This window comes from Vicugna pacos, chromosome 11 (genome assembly GCF_048564905.1).
Source record: "Vicugna pacos chromosome 11, VicPac4, whole genome shotgun sequence".
Classification (NCBI taxonomy): domain Eukaryota; kingdom Metazoa; phylum Chordata; class Mammalia; order Artiodactyla; family Camelidae; genus Vicugna; species Vicugna pacos.
In genome coordinates this window covers 30523856-30545589 of record NC_132997.1, presented here as the reverse complement: position 1 = coordinate 30545589, position 21734 = coordinate 30523856, and the positions used below count along the sequence as shown (strand labels likewise).

The 21734-nt window shown below is 41.0% G+C and overlaps 1 protein-coding gene and 2 long non-coding RNA genes across 5 annotated transcripts in view; 2 read left to right on the top strand and 1 right to left on the bottom strand.

Moving 5' to 3' along the window:
* EDARADD (EDAR associated via death domain) overlaps nt 1–19833 on the bottom strand; it is an 85446-nt gene extending 65613 nt beyond the window's left edge. The window contains exons 1-2 of one of the 2 annotated variants that reach the window (XM_072971035.1): nt 19503–19833; nt 16831–16967 (exon numbers count right to left, since the gene is read on the bottom strand). In XM_072971035.1, the coding sequence (XP_072827136.1) occupies nt 16831–16840 (10 nt within the window). In that variant the 5' untranslated portion in view covers nt 16841–16967; nt 19503–19833. Of the gene's footprint in view, nt 1–16830; nt 16968–19280; nt 19414–19502 lie in introns of those variants that run through there. The other variant, XM_072971036.1, reaches the window with a different exon arrangement.
* Nucleotides 4415–5360, top strand: LOC140699258 (uncharacterized). The gene is made up of 2 exons (XR_012077297.1): nt 4415–4550; nt 5145–5360. It is a non-coding gene; the product is annotated as an uncharacterized lncRNA (long non-coding RNA).
* Nucleotides 6489–16988, top strand: LOC140699256 (uncharacterized). Of its 2 annotated transcripts, none has more exons than XR_012077294.1 (5): nt 6489–8096; nt 10129–10244; nt 10644–10823; nt 10947–11189; nt 16720–16988. It is a non-coding gene; the product is annotated as an uncharacterized lncRNA (long non-coding RNA). The 2 variants fall into 2 exon arrangements; XR_012077293.1 differs by having other exon boundaries at nt 10944–11189.
* Nucleotides 19834–21734: the final 1901 nt, after the last annotated feature.

Sequence of the window (21734 nt, the reverse complement as noted above, 5' to 3'; positions counted from 1 at the left end):
TACTGTAAAGATAGTTAAGATTCTCTACTTAATCTAAAGATTCAATACAGAGGGAAGGTGTAGCTCGGTGATACAGCGCATCCTTAGCATGTATGAGGTCCTGGGTTCAATCCCCAGTACCTCCATTAAAAAAATAATAATAATAATATTTTTAAAAATTCAGTACAAACCCAATCACACTAACAAGGTTTTTTTGGAACATGAAGCTGATTGCAAACTCACATGGAAGAGTAAATTCAAGATAACAAAAAAAAAAAAAAAAAAAGACGAGATCTGCCTTATAAGATAGCAAGATATTATAAATCAACAGTAATTAAAACAGCGAATATCGGTGCAAGAAAAGTAAAAGTGGATTAATGAGACAGAAAAGAACTTCAAGATACAGACTTACGTATCCTTTTGGAATTTGCTATATAATAGAGACAGTTAAATGGTGAAAAGACGGATAGTTCAAAAAATAGTTTGGGGCTATTTTGCTATTTGATAGGAACAATCCAATTTGTATCCCTGCCTCACTCTATACACAAAAATAAGCTTAAATAGATTAAACATCTAACTATAAAACATTTTAAAATTATTTAGAGAGAATATCCTAATAACTTTGGTAACAGAAAAGGCTTTCTTAAGGCAAAAAAATTAAAAGACATAAAAGAAAATCTGATAAACTTGACTAGATAAAATTCAAATTCTGTGCCATAAGACAATAGAAAATTATAAAACAGTATAAACTTAGAGAAATTAATTATATATGTAATGTTCTATTCTATAGTTGGAATTATAACATATAAAATAAAATTTAATTATAACCTATTTGTATTGATAATTATAAACAGATTATATAAAATAAAATTTATGTATTTAAACAAAAGATTAGTGTCTAAAATTTTAAGCATTTATTCAAACAAATTAAAAAATGATAAAAATAATTCAATATGAGGTTAGGCAAAGACTAAACAGATAATTCCTGGAAGAAACAAAAATGGCCAATAAAAATATGAAAAGCTACTCTTGACCTTCTAAAAATAAGAGCAATGCAAATTAAAACAATAATGAACTAGCAGATTGGCAAAAACTTAAAAGGCTGCCAATTTAAAATATTAAACAGGCCTTTATACAGTGTAGGAATGCAAATTGATATGGTCACCCTGGAGAGCAGTTTGACCTCTGCATCCTCCCTAAAGGAACGCTCACATGTGATACAGGGAGACATGCATGCGATTGCTGGTCGCAGCATTGTTTGTAACAGCAAAGGTCAGAAACAACCTAAACGCCCATCAACAGGAGACTGGATAAACATGATATAATACAATCATGTGATGGAATATTTTACAGACGTTACCAAAAATAAGCTAAAAAAATTTTAATGAATAAAACAAGTTGCAGAAGATGAGGGGTAGACACAAACCAGTCTCTCTGTTTTCTGTAACAACATGTAACGTTTTAAAAATGGATACATGTCAACTTTGCCTTGTAGCCAAGACAGAGTAAGAGGAAGCAGATTTACCCTCCTGTCTGAAGCAATAACAACAACAAAAAACCAGACAAAATATATAAAACAACAACTTTTAAACAACGGCGCATCAGGCCAAGAAGGACTCTGATCTCCCAAAGCTGGGATATAAACAAGGTAATTCCTACCACTGCTCCAGCTTTCCTGCCTTGAGAGAATTTCCAGGTGGCAGTGCAGAGAAAGGATACCCCAGCAGAGCCCAATGGTCTCCCCAGTTTGAAGAGTTGTAGCTAGAAGTCTGAGGAGACCACGGCAGCTAGAAATTACAGGACAGAGTCTTGTAGAGACGTCACAGAAAGGCCCCTGGAGATCATGGAACACCCTTGACTGCTTGGCATAGCACCTCCTGATAGGTGCATTCACGCTGCAGATGAGCCAAGCCCGGGGAAAGGATGATCAGAGCGAATACGTGAGAGGATTAAAGGGGACAGTAACTGCTCCTCAGTTCAGGGCCCGGAACAGTGCTTGTTCCCACCACAAAGACTGGGGGGAAACCGATCTTTCGTGGGCATTTGGTAGAGTGTACAGAAGAGTTTTGCCTTAGTAGTGGGGAGTATTTATCCCTCATCTAAGCAAGCACTGTCCCATCTTAAAGTTCCACCTTAAACCTTAAAAATCTTGAAAGCAAGACCCCAAGGGATAAAACTCTTCAAATAATGCAGCTGCATCCCAAGAAGCTCAAGAAATACACACGTGAACTAGAGAAATACAGAAATATCCAGTACCCAACAAGGTACATGCACAATGTCTGGAATACAAAGATGATCAGGCTTATAAGAAGCAGGAAAACACAGGTTTATAATGAGGAGAAAAATTAGTCAACTGAAACTGACCCATAATTGAAACAGAGGTTAGAATTAACAGAGAAGGACGTTGAAACCTGTATCATAACTGTATTCCACAGGTGCAACAAGCTAAGTAGAGACACAGGAAATATTTTTTAAAACACAAAATAGAACTTTCAGAGATTAAAACTATAATAGCTAAGATGAAGAATACACTGGCTGGGATGAATAGCTGATAAGACACTGCAGAAGAAAAGTGCTGACATGAAGACGCAGCAACTGAAAGCATTGAAAATGAAACTCAGGGATAAAAAGTAATTTTTTTAAAAAATGAAAAGAACTGTGGGACAACTTCAAGTCACCTCATAAACATGTAACTGAAATCCCTAAAATGCAAAGAGGAAGGGGGACCAAAAATACTTATTTTTATTTTATTCTTTAAAAAAATTTTTTTTGAAGAGGGATTTATTAGTTAGTTTTTTTGGTGGGGGAGGGAGGTAATTAGGTTTTATTTATTTCTTTATTTTTAGAGGAGGTACTGGGGATTGAACACAGGACCTCGCCCATGCTAAGCATGCGCTCTACTGCCTGAGCTATACCCTCCCCCTAAAAAAAAATTTAAAGAAATAATGGTTGAACGTTTTCCAAATTTAATGAAAACCTTAAACCAACAGATCCAAAAATCTCAGGGAGACCCAAGCACCAGAAATATGAACACAACTTCACCAAGGAAGAGTGTAGTCAATTTACTCAAAGCCATGGACAAAGGCAAAATCTTAAGAGTAGCCACAACAAAAAAGACAAATTACACAGGGACAAAAACAAAGATGAGAACAGATTTCTCATCAGAACCCTTGTTAGCCAAGAGACAGTGGAGCATCTTTAAAGAACTGAAAGAAAAAACGGTCAACTAGAATTGTGTACCCAGAAGAAACGGCTTTTAAAAATGAAGACAAAATAGATATTTTCATACATACAGAAGTTGGGGGAGTTCATCTCTGGCAGACCTGCACTACAGGAATTGTTAAAGGAAGTCCCCCAGGCAGACAGAAACGACACTAGATGGAAATTTGGACCTAGGCAAAGGAACGAAGAACACCAGAATTGGTTAAATAGAAAATGACTTTCTTCTTCTATTAAGAGTACTTAAAAGCACATAGATTTTTAAAGCAAAATAGTAACAACGTATGTGCGGTTCATACAATATGTAGAGGTAAAATTAATGTCAACAATGACTCAAAAGCCTGGAGGGGAGAAATGGAAGTGTTCCCTTCTAAGGCTCTATGGAGGAATTACTATAATATCGTTTAAAGATACACTGTGATACATTAAAAGTGTATACAATAAATTCTAAAGCAACCAACAAAATAACACAACTAAGAGTTACAGAAAATAAGGCAATAAAGGAGACAAAATGAAGTCAGAAGTAATACAGCTTGGTAGTTTCCTAAAAAATTAAATGTACATCTACTATATGATCCAGTTATTCCACCTTTAGTTATTGACCCAATAGCAATTAAAGCATCTTTAAAAGCTCTGTAGATAAATGTAAAATCTAAAACTGTAAAACCTTTAGAAGAAAACAGAAGAAATTTTTGCAACTTTGGGTTAAGCAAAGATTTCTTAAGTACAACACCAAAAATACAATATCAATTAAAAAACTGAAATATTAGAATTCATAAAATTTCAAAGCTTTTGCTTTTCTAGGGAAACTTAGAATAATAAAGAGACCAACCACTTCAAAGAGAAAATATGTGCAAGCATGTGTTTGACAAAGGACTTTTATCCAAAATACAAAAAGAACCCTCAACACAAGGAAACAAACAATCCAACAAAAAATGGATAAAACATTCAAAGAAACACTTCCCCAAAGAAGACAGCAAATAAGCACATGAACAGATGGTCACATCCCTAGCCTTTTGAGAAATTCTAATTAAAATCATAATGAGAGACTGCTTAACACCTGTTAGAGTGGCTAAAATTCAAAAGACTGACCGTATCACGTGTTGGCAAGGATGTGGCGGGACTGGAACTCTCCCCCTGGTGGTTGCCATGTTAAGGAGTACTATCTCTTTGGAGAACCATTTGGCATTTTCTTAAAACTCTGTGTATACACCTACCACACGATCTTGCTATTCTCTGTATCTACCCAGGTTTTTAAGAAGTATGTGTCCAGACAAAGACTTAAACACAAGTGTTTACTGCAGCTTTGTTGGTAATAGCTCCAAATCGGAAACAGCCCAAATGCTCAACAGGTGAGTGGGTAAAAATATCAAGGTATAGCTTTACAATGAAATGCTACTCAGCAATAAAAGGAATGGCCTATTGATACACATAACAACATGGATGGAAGTCAAAATAGTTACGCTGAGTGAGAGAGGCCAGGGGAAAAAAGAGTACATACCGTGTGACTCCATTTATATACACCTGTTGAAATTCAAACTATATGTAGTGACAGTAAGCTGATTAATGGGTGTGTGGGCTCAGGAATGGGAGGGGAAAATGATTACAAAAGGGAAATAAATGAGTGAAGTCTGGGGGTGACAGATACATTCACCACATGGAGCGTGTAGTGACGATTTCACAGGTGTATGCATATGTCAGAACTTATCAGATTGTACACTTTAAATATGTGCAGTTGATTGAACAACAGCTATTCCTCAGTAAAGCTGGTTTTTATTTAAAGAATGGACGCCTGCCAAACTCATGCCAATGACTGATAATGGCTATCTCTGGGCAGCAGGGGAAGGACCGGGATTGGGAGAAAGTAATACTTAAAGGGGACTTTAGCTTTGTCTGTAATGTTCTAATTTTATACATGAATGCTAATTTGCATATATCTTATTTAGTTAAACAATTTAAACAGAAAATTTAGAAATGAGCTTCATAAAGGTGCTGCTTAACAAAACCAGTCGTGACCTGCTTGTGCCTCCACAAACACTGTTCCACAGACGGATCTGCTTGCAAAGCTTTGGTCATCTGAAAAAATTTTCTTCCCTCTTCTCATTTTCCAGACTATGAAATATTCAAATAAATATGAAAGTAATAATTGATTTTTAAATCCATTTTACAGAATAAGTGGCAGTTAGCATATCTGAAGTGATTCAGGACTTCTCCTCTCCTTGATTACACCACAAGCATTTCATCCCTTTGTGCTATATTATTTTGATCACTTTTTAAATGCCAAGAGTTTCATGCTATGATCAGTTATTTTTAATTGGATCAGGTTTTCTCTGGGGAGCAGGGGAACACTGTGAAGGGAGGAATAAGGAAGAGGAGCCAGGAGATGGAAGTGCTTGGAGAGGGAAGGTAGGGGGCACCAAAGGCAAGCAAGAGTGCAGGGGACCTGCACGTGAACGCCTGTAACGCTGTGGTCTCAGAGGAGGGAGCCAGTGCTCCTTCATCACTCACTTACACTTGGCACTACCAGCATGGGAGAAGTTCAAATCGTCTGAAACAAAAGGGGGAGCTCGGGTTGCAGGTTGTAGAACGGAACTTCTCATAGGTTAACAGAAGTTAAGGGACCTTTCTTTTGTGATCATTAAGAGCTTATATTTTAGAAATGCCGATCACCGGTCATTCAATAAAAGCGCTCTCAGTTTCAGAACAACACGTTTCTTTTATAGAGAGGAGGGATTGTGACATTAGTTGTTTCAACAGGAAACTTCCTGTGATACTCAGAGATTTTCCATTTCAATCAGGGCAGCTGTGGAAAGAGGACCAATCCCCCTCGCCCCTGCTGCAAAGGATCTGATCAATTGCGAGTCCTACAGTCATTTTTAAAATAGAGTTTGGGATTGAGGATTATGGATGTGAATTTTGGACATAAGGAGAAAATTATACAAAAGAGTAATTTTAAGTGCACAAAGGTAATCATTTCAGCTGAAGTATAAATAAGAAATAAGGGGAAAATGGTAGCACCTAAATGTCCAATAATGGGAAAGTGGTGGAACTGTCACACAATAACAGTGACCACAAAACTTTATCAGCACAACAATGCAGCAGTTATTTTGCTTTCAAATACTTAAAACTTCATAATGGCAAGCATGTAGGAAACTTGGAAGTCACCCTTCCTTCCTAACAACAAGTAGAAAGCTCTACAAATTGAAAGAGCAACAGTTCTCCTTAGATTCATCAGAGGAATGATGTCATAGAGCAAACTGCTGCCCTCAGAACTGGAGAGACCAGCAGGCGAGCGATACCGAGAGCCACAGTTTACCAGAACCGAAGCTTCCATGGGAGCCAGTACCAGGGCAGGAAGACCTGGACCATAACTGACAAACTGCTGAAGACTCAGGGTGGACCAGTCTGAGAGATAAAGACTCCAGGGAAGGGGCACATTTATGAGTTTTATCTCCAGGATTCTGACCAGGTTCTCACACTGAATATCAGCAGGAGGAGTAGGAAGAGGAGCCACTTTGAAATACGCAGAGTATTCTGTTTTTAGCAAGACCTACCGCCCAGAGAAGCTATTCTACCAAAGCCGACGGAGGTCTTATCAGAGCCTAACAAGCCTGGGAGAACGAAAAGCCCAGTCCTAGCTGCCTCTAACCTTCCACACGGGGGGAGGGAGATACCCGACTGCAGCCCACTCCAGCATTCCTGTCTCACCTGAGTGGGAGTGGGGCCTGAGAAGTACTTGTGAAGCCCTCAGTCCAGCCGCACAAGCTCACGAGGAGGCTGAGACCTAATCACAGGTGTGTAGAAGGCTTCCCCGCCCCTCACACCTCACCACCACCTTATTAACGGCCTATTTACCGCATCTGCTTTTACCTAGTACATCATATCTGGCTACCGAGAAAAAAAATCTCAAGGCATACTAAAAGGTGAACAACAGAGTCTGAAGACACAGAACAAGCATCAGAATTGGTCTCAGATCTGGCAAGGAGGTTGGAATTATCTGACAGGGAAGTGAAAACCTCTGTGATTATATGCAAAGGGCTCTGATGGATGAAGGAGACAGAAGGTAAGAACAGACAGGCAATGTGAGCAGAGAGAGATGGAAATGCTCAGAAAGTTATCAAAAAGAAACGCTAGAGATAAAAAAAAAAACCACTGTAACAGAAAGAGAGAATGTCTTTGATGGGCTCATTAGTAGACTGGACATAGATGAGGAAAGAGTCTCGGAGCTCTAAGACATGTCAATTAAAAACTTCCAAAACGGAAAAGCGAAGGGAAAGGAAAAAAGGACCAAAACATCGAGGAGCCGTGGGACAGCTGCAGAAGGTTTAACATACGTGTAATGGGAACATCAGAAGGTGGAGAGAGAGAGAAAGGAACAGAAAGAATATTTGAAGCAACAATAACTGAGAACTTCTCCAAACTAAGGTCAGACACCAAAGCACAGATTCAAGGAACTCAGAGAATACCAAAAAAACCCAAAACAAAACAAACTGATATACCTAAGCATATTATAGTCAAACTCCTGAAAAGCAATGATGAAGAAAAAACTCTGGAGCCAGAGAATAAAAACACCTTGCCTATAGAGGAGTAAAGATAAGGATTACAACCAGCTTCTGCTCAGAAACCAGGCAAGCAAGAAGAGAGTGGAGTGAAATGTTTAAAGTGTTGAGAGAATAAAAACACCAACCTAGAATTCTGTATCCTATGAAATTATCCTTCAAAAGTGAAGGAGAAATAGACTTCCTGAGACAAATAAAAATTGGAAGGAATTTGTTGCCAATAGACCTGCCTTGCAAGAAATATTTTTAAAAGTTCTTTAGAGAAAAGGAAACTAATATAGTTCAAAAACTCAGATCTACATAAAGAAAACAAGAGCATCAAAGAAGCAATATGTGAAGGTAAAATAAAACTTTTATTATTTTTTTTCATTTTTGGGGGGGAGGTAATTAGGTTTATTTGTTTTAATAGAGGTATTAGGGATTGAACCCAGGATCTCATGTATGCTAAGCACCCACTCTACCACTGAGATATGCCCTCCCCTCTAAAAACTTTTATTTTTATTATTTTTAATTGATCTAACAGATAACAGTTCAAAATAGTAACAGCAGTATATTCAATTATGTATGCTTACATACATGTATATGATTACATATACGTATGTATACATGAAATGAATGACAGCAATACAAGAGATGGGAGGGAGGAATTAGGATTATTTTGTAATTATAAAACATCTACATTATCCATGAACTGTGATAGTGCTATTTGAAAGTGGTTTGTAGTAGTTGTAAATGTATGTTGCAAACTCTAGGACAACCACTAAAAAAAGTTTAAAAAAGCAGTAATATAACTGATATGCCAAGAAAGAAGAGAAAATGGAATCATATAAAATGTTCGGTGAAAACTGCAAAAGGCATTAGAATAGCGGAACACAAAAACAGGAACAAAGAACGAGGGAAATGAATAGAAAACTGTAATGTGGTAGATATCAATCAAAGCATATTAATAATCACTTTAAATGTTAATGGTCCAAATATACCAACTGTAGGATAGAGACTGTCAAGAGTGGATCAAAAAGCAAGACCCAACTAAATGTTGTCTATAAGAAACACACTTTAGATATAAAGACACATATAGATGAAAAGTAAAGGGATAGAGCAATCTATACCATGTTAACACTAATCAAAGAAAGCAGGAGTAGCTATATTAATTTGTGACAGAGAAGACTCCAAAGCAAAGAAAGTTATCGGGGGGGGGGAGAGAAAGAGGAGTTACATAGTGATAAAGGGGTCAGTTCTCCAAGAAGATATAACAATTCTTAACATGTAAGTGTCTAACGAAAGAGCATCAAAATACAAGAGGGAAAAACTGACAGAACCACAGGAGAAGTAGATGAATCTGTTACGTTGGAGAGGGCAGCACCCTCTCTCAGAAACAGACAATCCAGTAGGAAGTCAGTGTGGACACAGCTGAGTTCAACAGCAACATCAGTCAGCTGGATATAATCACATCCACCAGCCACTTCACTCATTCCTGATAAAGAACCTCTGCAAAACACACGCACTGATATTATACTTAATGTTGCGAAACTAGACGCTTTTCTGCTAAGACCAGGCACAGGGTAAGGTCAGTTGTTTTTCATCCAATGCTTCTTGGCTTTACAAAGACTATGAGAAATGAAGGGACAGAATTTAAATTCAGCTTTATGATCTTTAGAAAATCGGGTAATATGTCCTTCTACAAAGAAGGCCCCTCCGAGAAATGAAGACGGTGGCAGAAGATGTAAAAATGCTACTTTCTCTTCAGTTCACCCTCTCTGAAGCCCTGGTACTTAGCGGAGACTCAGTAACTATTCGATGAGTGGCAAATGGTACGCTTTTAGATTCCTGAGATTGTCACTAAGGAGTCTTGGTATTCTGATAGCAAATGAAGTTTATGAACTGATATTTTTTAAATATGTGAAAAAAAAAGTTTACTCTGCAAATACTTGCCAAAAACTATTTGAAGCTTTTAGAGAGAATTTTTTAATCAGCAGAGATGGTCAAAATGACAAAGTTTCAGGATGGGAGCAACTACATGTGTAAATATAGGGGATTTTTAAAAAAAATGATTTAAATCCTTTCAAGAAATAACTGTTTAAACAAAAATTATAACTCACTCAGAGAATCGCCACATTGTTTATTTGGGTGGAAGAGACTCCTCACCCCATAGTTAGAGAAATTTATTTGTGAAGCCTCTGTTCTGCTTGCTTGTGTGCCAAAAAAGGGTTTGGCGGGTTAAGAGTACATTAAGTTAGAACTGTAGTAATTATCAATGTCTTTAAAACACCTTGTAAACCTCCTTTTTAAGTAACTGCCCACCCCATAGTTAGGTAAATGTATTTGTGAAGCAACTCCACTGAAATGAGATGTCTTACTGCTATTACAAAAGCGACCACAGGAGGAAAAAGTTTCCATTACTGAAGTATCCAGAAGGGGGCACGACCGACGATAACGAGAGGTTTTGGAGGAGGAACAAGTTTGTTGCAGAAAGTTGAAAGCAGTCAGGTAAGACAGAACCAGGTGCTGGGGGACTTTTAGAGTTTCCCTCCCCACAAAAATGACCAAGAATTCAAGTTTGCTGTTAAAGGCATGGCGTGATGACAAGACAAGACAGTGATATGATCAAAATGCTACTTGAAGAAGCTGGAACTATTTAACACAGTAAATCCATCTAGATTATAAATTACGAGGTATAGCATATTTAAAGGGTACAGGAAGGAAAATGTTTTCACCTTACCTGATCAGAAAGTGGTTGAAGCCTGAATTAATTAAAGTAATGTAGAAAGGGGAAAGAGCTGGGAAGGAGATGGAAAAATACCCCTAGAACTTAACGATACTAATAACTGCTAGTTATTGACCCAGATCCTGAGCTAAGCTGACCTCCTAATGCACTGCCTGTGGTAGGCCAAGGAGGAGACACTGCTGGAGCCAGAGGATAACCACCTGTCTACTTCCTGGGAGCCAGGTTCAGCACTGGAGCTGGAAAGGCTCAGCGCCCTCAGTGCTCCTCCCCTCTTCACAGAACAGGGCGGGGGAAGACCGGCATGCCCACAGTGCCATGGGACAGGCTCTACAGGAAAGGAGGTAAAGGCTGCCAAGGGTAGGAGGTGGGAGGTAGCCACTAAGGTAGTGAGAGATTTTCAGGAGAGGTGAAGCTCGAATGCAGCCTTGAAGGATGAGCATGAATGTGCCATGTTTTCAAAGCAGCAGGAGGCAGCACTGTGCGTCAGGGAAACAAGAGGTTCAGGACCACAGCAACACTGGTGTGAGGACACGGACCAGAGTAAGAGGCTGGTGAGCCCAGAGCGGGGACTGGAGGGAGACGACTTGTCTACTGTGCTGAGGAGTTGGGACGCCACACTCTGGGGCCCGTGGAACCACCTGGGGATTTAAAGTAGCAGAGTCATGATCGAATCAGAGCATTTAACTGAATTGAAGCGTCCATCAAAGGCAAGATACACTTTTTTTTTACATATATTTTTTCAGATTCTTTTCCATTATAGGTTATTACAAAAAACTGAATATAGTTCCCTGTGCTGTACAGTAGGTCCTTATTGTTTATCTATTTTATACATAGTAATGTGTACCTGTTAATCCCAAACTCCTAATTTATCCCTCCCTGCCCTTTCCCCTTTGGTAACCATAGTTTGATTTCTATGTCCATGAGTCTATTTTTGATTTATTAATAAAATTTGAAGATACACCATTTTTATGTTACCGCTAAGAAGTAGAAACACTATCACTTAAACTATATGATGTCGTCGAATGCAAGATGCATGCCACTTTAAGAGAGATTAAAATTTTGGGGGGGGGCTGAATCGACAGGAGTAATCACTGCTTACTAGGTGCCCCAAACTAAGTCTTAGAACAGGAGATGTGCTAGGTCGTCTTGCCTTCCCAAGGCGCCACAGCGCTGGACCCAAGGCACAGCACCGTCAGGCACCGGGTGCCGTGGTGTGGACTCTAACAGCGATGGCTTGCACAGAGGAAGGGATTACATGGGGTGGGGTTGACAGTGGCGCTTTCTGAAGTGAAGAGTATCTAACGGGGTGGGAGCTGGGGACCTAAGCTGACTGACAAACAGAACTGGGGTTGACATTTATGTACATGCTCATGTGATAGTCTGAAATTTCCCTTTTCAGAGACCTCGAGGTTCCTCAGAAATTCAAGTATTTTTTCACTGGGACAGAACATTCAGCATAAATGTGATCTGTTTGAGTTACTGGTGCATTCATCAGAAGTGTTTCTTAGGTTTCACTGGCACAAGAGAAAGGTTCTGGTAGTCCAAAAGGTACATCCTGATGGAAGCAGGTCACAGTATTTATGACAAACTATCCACTAGGAAGAGAAGAGATGAAAAGCAGACAAGCGAGACCTTGCAGGTTAAACAGGGTTAGTCTGGTTGCAGGGAGGAGGAGCAGATGGGATGTGCCCAGCTCCCACAAGGAGAGCTAATAAAGGTGGGGACCTCTCCTGGAGAAACCACTGGGGGAGGAGGGCGGGGTGTGATGAGAGGCACTCAGCCTTTGCCTGAGGCTGGCACCTGGGAGGTGCTTGGGAGCTGGGCAACCTTGCAGACCCTCCTTCTTTTTTCAGGCCTGGCTCTCTGACATTACCAGTGCCTCATTCCATTTGGCTGAGGCCCTCGCATCCCCGTCCACCTGCTTGTTGCTGTTGATGACCAATGGGAGTGATGCTGGTCCACCCTCTGCGGCTTTGCTTGCCTCAGCTCCTTGAGGGCCAAGCCTTTACCAAGCAACAGCTCGATACAACTTTTTTAATTGAAGTCTCATTGATTTATAATGTTGTATTTATTTCTGATGTACAGCACAGTGATTCAGTTATACATATTCTTTTTCATTATAGGTTATTACAAAATATTGAATGTAGCTCTCTGTGCTATATAGCAGGACCTTGTTGTTTATCATATATATATATATGATAAATAAATATATATAAATATAAATATAAATATAAATATATATATATATTTCTAATCCCAAACTCCTAAATTATCCTTCCCCCCACCTTTCCCCTTTGGTAACCATCAGATTGTTTTCTATGGCTGTTGAGTCTGTTTCTGTTTTGAAAATAAGTTCATCTGTATCATTTTTTTCAGATTCCATATGTAAGTGATATCGTATTTGTCTTTCTCTTTCTGATGTCCTTCACTTAATATGATGATCTCTAGGTCCATCCATGTTCCTGCATATAGCACTATTTCACTCTTTTATGGCTGAGTAGTATTCCATTGTATATACACACCACAACTTCTGTATCCAGTCATTTATTGATGGACAATTCAGTTGTTTCCGTATCTTGGCTATTGTAAATAGTGCTTCTGTGAACACTGGGGTGCATGTATCTTTTTGAATTAGAGTTTTCTCTGGATATATGTCCAGGAGCAGGACTGCTAGATCATATGGTAAGTCTATTTTTAGTTTTTTAAGGAATCTCCATACTGTTTTCCATAATGGCTGCACCAAACTACCTTCCCCCTATCAGTGGAGGAGGGGTCCCTTTTCTCCACACCCTCTCCAGCATTTATTGTTTGTGGACTTCTTAATGATGGCCACTCTGACCAGTGTGAGGCGATGCCTCACTGTAGTTCTGACTTGCATTTCTCTGGTAATTAGCGATACTGAGCATCTTCTCATATGCTTATGGGCCATTTGTATGCCTTCTTTGGAGAAATGTCTATTCAGGTCTTCTGCTCATTTTTGATTGGGTTGTTTGGGGTTTTTGCTGTTGTTGTTATTGAGTTGTATGAGCTGTTTGTGTATTCTGGAAATGACTCCCTTGTTGGTCACATCATTTGCAAATATTTTCCCCCAGCCTTGTAGGCTGTCTTTTAGTTTTGTTTATTGTTTCCTTTGCTGTACAAATGCTTATAAGTTTGATTAGGTTCCATTTGCTTATTTTTGCTTTTACTTCTTTTGCCTTGGGAGTCAATACAATTTTAAGCCTTGAATAGAGCCCTCTGACTCTTGAGAACTGGGTTGGAGGGAGAAGGTGGGGAAAGAGGAAGATCCAAACCTTGTACAGGAGACAGAAGCGAAGCAGCTGGACAGCAGTGAGACTTGGCCTTGTACAGTAACGAGTCCTTCTGTTTGAGACGCGACAGAGCAGTGAGGAGCCAGCAGCAGCATTTCACCCCAGAGTGACCTTGTCATTGCTGTTGCCCATCAGAGGCAGTAAATATTCCTGAAGAAGGAGGAGCCACAGCGTAGATTTTTGGTGTCACTTGAGCAGTGTGACGAATCATCAGCTCACACGTTGCACAGGGGCCAGCTTTCTGCAAACACACTCCTGGCCTTTTTCATTGCACCCCTCCACCCCCTGTCGCCTTCTAACTTCCCTTGGGGAAGCTGCTCTTCTCCGTGGGCCCTTAGGCCTGGCTGACTGCCCAGGGCACTCCACTGTGGCTTCCCAAATTAAACTAAGCTTATTTCCTATCATCAAAGTCTACTAGTGCTGCTTCCTGTTGTCAAAGCCTTAATTAATGATGGAAGGCCATGTGCTATGGTGTCACTGGTTGTAATGTGCTGGCCTTCTCTAGGAATACAGTATTCTAAATTAGACACTTTTATGCCTAAAATAATTAATCAGCAAAATTTTTTGTCTATAATGTGAATGATAATTTTATCATTTAATTATCATTCCGTGAAAAAAAAGCATATCCCTTACCTCAAAAAATGTACATATCCTTGGGAAAACATACACAGAGAGTGAAATAAACACACACACACACATATATATACACATACATATATATATATATATATATATATATATATATAAACTGGATAATGAATTGTCAAAAGATACAAAGAGTAAATGCTATAAAAAGTTCAGAAGAGAGAAATATGAGAGGAAGAGATCCTTTTGAGTTTAAAGCTCATGAAAATAACAAGAGCTGTAAGTATTGTTGAATGACTGGATGGGAGCTGGGTTGAGGGGAGGTGGGAACAAAGATTATGCAGACAAGGACACACTGCGGATTGTCATATAGTGAGAAATCAAACAAGAGTGATTAGAGTCAAGGTTCTTATGGCAGATAAGGTTGGAAAGATGTGGAAGAACCTGACTGAGGAAGACCTTAAATACCAGCCAGAGACTTGTCTGTCCTTCAAAAGGTGGTAAATATTATGGGTTGTCTGATGAAATTTTTATGCTGAAACTTTAGAGTTACAGAAATTAATTTTATTTGGACTATGAATATCTTAGAACAAGTATTGGGATTAGAAATTAAAGACTAGAAAAATCTAAGTTTCATCTTGTTCCTTCTAAGTTATGATCTCTTAATTTCAGACACATTTTAACAACCTACATTTTTACTCCCCTTTACCCATGATTACTGTTTTTGACATCATATTTTACATTTTTTTTTGTTTTGTGTATCCCCTAAGTACTTATTGAGGATATAGGTGATTTGGCGACTTCTGTCTTTTATCCTTCCTACTAGCTTTTATGTGGCTGATTCACTACCTTTACTGTTTATTTGCCTTTACCAATGAGCTTTCTCTTTTAGTGATTTTCACATTTCTAGTCGTGGTCTATTTTTGGGTTTTTGTTTTTGTTTTTGCTTGGAAAAGTTCCTTTAACATTTTTTATAAAGCTGGTTTGGTGGTGCTGAACCCTGTTAGCTTTCACCTGTCCGTAGAACTTTCGATCTCTCCATGAAATCTGAATGAAAGCCTTGCTGGGTAAATACTCTTGGTTGTAGTTTTCCTCTTTCATCGCTTGAGATATATTATGCCACCCCCTTTATGGGCTGCAGAGCTTCTGACCTAGATATTTAACAAACTTCTACCATTTAGCTTAATTTAGCAAACTCTAAAGTTTCAAGTTACCAAAATCAGGGAAAATGATTTCCTTTTTAAATGGAAGTACTGGGGATTGAACACAGGGCCTCGTGCATGCTAAGCATATGCTCTACCACTGAGCTATACTCATACCCCCAGGGGAGACTATTTTTAAGCAGATAAAACATAATTGTTCCCAAAGAGTTTATCTAAAAGCTTTTACCTCATTTACATTTAATTTACTTATAAAAATTTCATTACACCAAGTTATTTTTCTTGCTGACAAATTTTGCAACAGATTTAATAAGATCTTATTTGACTTCTAGTAAACCTGGGTACAATAAAAGTATTACACTTAATGTTGGTGACTCTACAGACATGTCTGTATTAATTAAACCAACAGACTTAGACAAACTTTAATACCAAATATTAATTTAATGCTATTTCCCAGTTCACGTGAACCTGAAATTTATTTGGGTTACTTTCTTTTGTTTTGGAGAATCTACATAAGTACTTAATTTCCTTTAAGTCAATTAAATAAAGCTCATGTATAAATTAATTTTGGTAATACCATCCATAGGTAAAGATATATCATATATACAAAGTACACACAGACATATAGACAGACACAGAGCTCTCATAGTTTCATTTATAAAACTTAGTCATAAATCAGGTATTACAATATAAAACTCACTAGTTTATTAACAGTTGGAATATGTTTGCTCACTTGAGTTCCAGAAGGCCTCTTTTTTCTTTTTCTCAGTCTCAGGAATTAGACATGGTCTAGATAAGGTAAGAGTTCCTAAGAACCCTGGCAGAACATTTACATCTCAAGGCACAGGGAGGGAAATGCAAGCTTCTCTAGAAGGGCTTGTTTTCTTAGGGTCAGAGTTCTGAAAAGATGTTTTATCAGACTGGCTTTCTCTAATTCTAACAGCTTATGCAATCAACCAGTGTTGGAATGTCAAAAGAGCCCCATCCTGGTCATTTCTGGGGCGGGATTTCCTTTAATTCCCAATTAAGTAAGTACTAGGAAGTGTAAGCTTCATTTGTACATAAACCTGGCTGGGGTATTAGCTGAAGGCTGGTTTTCTAATGTTTCTTGTTTACGAAAGACATTGGCCACCCCTCCCACCCAATCACCCTGTCCAGACCTCTCAGTGTCTTTCAAACAGGTTCCCCCAGTATCTTTCAGCTGGGGGGCCAGGTGCTTGTAATATTCTACCAAAAAAAACTCAGGATCGTCAACCAATAATTGGGAGATCTGAGAATCAGGAGAGACTCACCCAAATCCATCTGGACTTGCCAAGGAGGCCGACAGCCAGAAGAGGTCCTGCTGGTACCAAGGCTCCAGATCCTAGCAGAGTTCAGGCAAAGGAGAGAATTCTGCCCTGGGTCCTGTCGTGGTTGCCAAAACTGTCAACTGAAATAAAAACGCACAACGTGAGAACTGTGCATTTGTTTTATTTGGGACTTACTGAGAACTACAGCCCAGGAGACAGCCTCTCAGAGAACTCTGAGGAATTGCTCCAAAGATGTAAGAGGGAACGTGAGAATATATGTGACTTTGGAGAATGCATACATGCAATGAAACACACATCCTGGTAGGTTACTGCTAGTCATGAGGCACAGATATCTTGGTTGATTTTAGTGTTTGTCCAAGTATGGGAAGATGCAAGAAACTGGGTTTATGAAATTTTCTCTTGAAAGTATCTTAAGCCCTGTTCTGCCACTTTTCCCAGAGCACAGAGTGCCTCATTCTTGATCTCCTCCCTGAACTTCTTTCAGGGTGTGTTAAAGGTCCCTGGCTGCAGCGGCTAATGACCTAATCCTTGTAGAGACGGATGGGAGTGGTGTTCTCTGACAACGTAATACACTATATGTGTATCATATGGTCCTTTAAAAAACTCTTGTGATTTTTTACCGTAATTTTATGGTAGTGGAAACTAAGGCTTAGAGTGGCTGATCAATTTGTCCAAGTTCACATAGCCCAAAAAGTGAAGATTCTGGGTTTTGACACTAAGTGTGGCCTCCATTATTCTAGCCTTTTCTTTTCTTTTGACACTTTCACCTAAAAATCCCTGGGTTTCTCATAGCACTTTAACATGCGTGAGTCATTTGTGCACAACCCAGGATTTGTGTCCTGGGTAGGCGCTGCGAAACCTACTTGGCATTTGGGATCAGTACATTATACGAATAAACTGTGCCGTGTCTAGGCTTTTAAGCATCCAAATGATGGAGAGTTTGTCTTCAAAGGGGAAAAATAATAGCCTTGTGAAACAGGATTATCAACACAAAACTCAGTGTCTTAGACTCTTTAAGCCTCAGAACAAAGAGCAGAAGAGAAAAAAAAAGTCTCTAGCTGCAAGAGAACTAATGAGTTCCAAAGGGAAGAACCTGTCCTTTTGCTAAGCAAGCCTCAGTGAAACAGGATTATCTGGTGTCGGCTGTCTGGGCAACAGGCAGAAAAGCCAAGCGATGAAAACGATACCACCTCATTTAACAGGCACTTAAAGTGTTACACATTTTACGCTACTTTACCAAAAATAGTCTCCATTTTAGACACCAGCATTTGGTCTAACATCTCTCTGTGTCAGCAAGTGTCATGCATAGTAGCAGTCCGACAGTCTCAGAGCAAGGGTGGTTTTCACCACCAACTAAGACAGCTACATGCACATACAGAAGAGAAAGGCCATGCGATGGGCAGCGCTGACACGGAGCCTGGGTGTCTGGTAGGAGGGAGGTAACAGCCCTGGGCTCTGAACCCAGACTGTCTCAAGGCTAGCATTTAGTAACAGAGGTACCAGGGCCACCAAAAGTGATCATGGCCACTTCACAGAGCTATCTGAAGGCTACTGTGAAACAATCCAAAAAGAAGACTGGCCACATGGAGCGAATTCCCTATCCTCCTGTCATTGTCACTGACCAGCTTCTCTGTGCCTGTCCTCCACGCAGCCGGCCAGCTCTTTCGTCAACGTCTTGAGGGGTACCAGAGTAGACACTCCAAAATACTCCTATTTGGCACACAGATTATTTTGAGCTACAGGGGATTGAGCGGCAGATGCAGGGAAAGTTCTTCACCTCCCCCTAAATAACTAAAACAGAGTACCAATTTCACCTTTCGAAAAGGGAACTTTCGTCGATAAAGGAAATAAGGAAATTTCCATTTGTAAAGGGGCCTCAGGATCAGGAAGAGAGCTGCTCCCAGAGACAACTCTTACACCTGAGACGCCTACCTGCATAAAGACAACCTTCATATATCATATACCCCCTTCCCTCAGCCTCCTCTAACTTGCCTCCCCCTCCCAAGAACTCCCAAACCTCTTTTTCTTCGCTCAGCCTAAGAGGGCACATAAGCCTCAATCACCTGGCCGCCTGCCTGAGTGTATTTTCACTGCTAAATTCCCCTGCTTCTCAATGTCGTTTAATTTCCAAGGCCCTCAGCTGGAGAACTAGGTAGCTAGAAGGAAAGGTTTCTCCTCTCCAACAGTCTGATTGAAGTCAACTATTCAGGGACCTACGTACAGCACAGGGAACTATATTCAATTTCCTGTAATAAGCTATGATGGAAAAGCATCTGAAAATATGTCTATATATGTAGAACTGAACCGCTTTCCTGGACACATGAAACTAACACTGTAAATCAACTACTCTTCAATAGAAAACAAAATTTAAAAAAAAATCAACTATTTATCTGGCTGACATGGGGGAAACTTCCGGGCTTTTTTTAACACACCGGCCGAAGTCAGCTGACAGTCAGGGGCAGCCAGCTCTCGGGGCTGGCGCACTTCACCCGAACCGAGCCTGGACCTGGGCTCCCTCGGGTTCCGTCAGGAGAAGGAAGGGCTGCGGAAGCCGGGCACCTCCGGCGGCAGCCGGGTGGCGCTGCGCTCGCACACGTGGGCGTCGCAGCGCGCGGGGTCTCCGGGCGCGGCCCCTGTTCGGGCCGGGACCCTACCGTCCGGGAGCGGCTCGTGAAGCCTGCGGGGAAGACGCTCCCGAAGGACGCAGGACGGACGAGAGCCCATTTCCCGAAAGTTCGGGCCAAACTCTGGGCCCAGGGCGCGCCAGTGCGGAGCAGAGGACGCGCGGGACTCAGCGCCTCTGAAGAAGGATGCGGGAGCGCACCGCTCCGCGGGCCCGCACCTCCTCGGTTTGGAGGCCCGTCCCGCGGGCTGAGCTGGAGCCGCGGCCGAGGAGGCGGGGCGGCCTCCTCAGGGTAAGTAGCTCCCGGGTCGCTCCGCCGCGGGCGCCGCATTCCCGCCTGAGGAGCTCTCGCGGCCACGCAGAACCATGACTCCCACCAGCCCCCGCGCTCGGGGGCGTGGCCTGGTCGAGGGGCGTGGCCTGGGCGGAGGGCGCGGCGTGGCCGGAGAGGAGGGCGGGGCGGGGCCTGGGCCGAGGGCGCGGCGTGATGCGACCGAAGTCCTGGTGCTCCGCATCCCAGCTTCCCCAAGGACCTTCCTGGAGCTCGGGAGCTTTCTCCCCCATGGACTGGTGTCTGGTCCTCTGACCCCTGGAGTCCCTCACCGTCTAGGAGCGTCGCTTCGCACAGGCGTCCGATGGGCAGCGTGTGCCAGAGTGTGGGCCGGAGAGGCGCAGGGTGGACACTGGGTCACATTGAGGCAGCTGGGGGTCCGGGGCATCCTGGGGCGCCTGTCCGAGGCCCAGGAAGTTATTGGTGCTGGTTGGGGTTCCCCAGGGAAAAACTGGGGCCCCAACCAGAGCTACGAGCCGAGCCGGAAGCCAACAACCATTCTGGGGAAAAGCCCAACCTCTAAGGTGCTTGAACTTTGGCTGTGAAGATGAGCAGGGAAGATGACCGCCAAGTCAATGGGTGTCTGTGGGCCAGCGCTGAAACTCTGAGATCTGCCCTCCAGAGTTCTTTAACTATCACTCACAGGTTTTATCTTTTTCTCCCTGGTGTTGTGTTCTGGAAGAATTCCTTGGCTTGATATTACAGCTCTCTAGTTTGCTTTTCAGCAGTGCGCATTCTGCTATTCAACCACCTCTTGAAAGGTTTCTTTTTGTTTTAGTAGCTGTTTGTTATTTACAAGATCTCCGGTTAACTCTTCAGAACTGCTCTCATTTCATGATGTGATATTCATGATTATTCCTATGAGTATTTTAATTACACTAATTTTAATGTCCTGATCAATATTTTTTTTTAAGTTTCCTTGGGTGCAAATTATGTCTTTAAAAAAAAGAGAGAAAAATCTATGTTAAAGTTGTTCCTTCTTATGTTTTGATTTTCCTGACATGTTTGCGATTGTTGGTTTCTGTGTCACTAATTTTTTTGATTTCTGTCTCTTTTTGGGAGGAAGAGGACTAAGGAGAGGGCACTGAAGGGTTTCATTTTTTTTTTTAATGAAAGTGGAAAGAGGCAAGATTTGTAGCCTAGTGGCTACCTAGGGGACCCCCATCCCTCCTGAAGCTGATAATCATTGGGATTTTGCTTGTTTCTTTTGCTGAGGTTCCCATACTCTGTTCCTAGCTGATAGTAGAGATCCTGCCTTCTGCGTCCTGAAAGGTTATATTTTGGTGAAGCATCTTGTTCTAGTATCTCAACCAGTTACCCTTTCAGTTTTCTTTGGCTCCCTCCCTCTGGGTTTAAACCTCCTTTCCTCGTGTACAAAAGGGGACGGTAGGAAAGAGGGACCCAAGGATCCCTCCTCAAGTTTTTTTAGTATCTTTTTTCAGTTCTTAAAAGGGAACCAAGCCTCTTCACTAGGACTCTCAAAGATGGATGAAAAACAACGCCAGGAGTAACTCTGCTACAGAAATGACATGACATTTATTCTTTGTATTGCATATAAATAAGTTTTTAAAATTCACATTACATTAAAAATGAGAACTTGCTGGAGGCAATCCTTTGAAAATCGATATTGGCACACTTTTATATCTTGGTAGAGCAAGAGGCTGTGGGGTCATCCACATTCTATATAAGAACTCTTTTCATGGTTCTGCCAAGATAATACCATCCACTAAAGAAACAGAAGGTAAAACTGGACCACTGATCAAGTGTTCACTCCTATTTGTGCCCTGAACCCCTGTTGCTAGTGGGCATAATTTAAAATTTTAATATCCTTTAAATTAAGAAATTTGAGGGTCTGTTGTTTTCAGCATGTAAGCACCTCATTGATAGAGTTGTAGTTTTCAGCATTCTCTAAGCAGATAGCAGCGGACACAG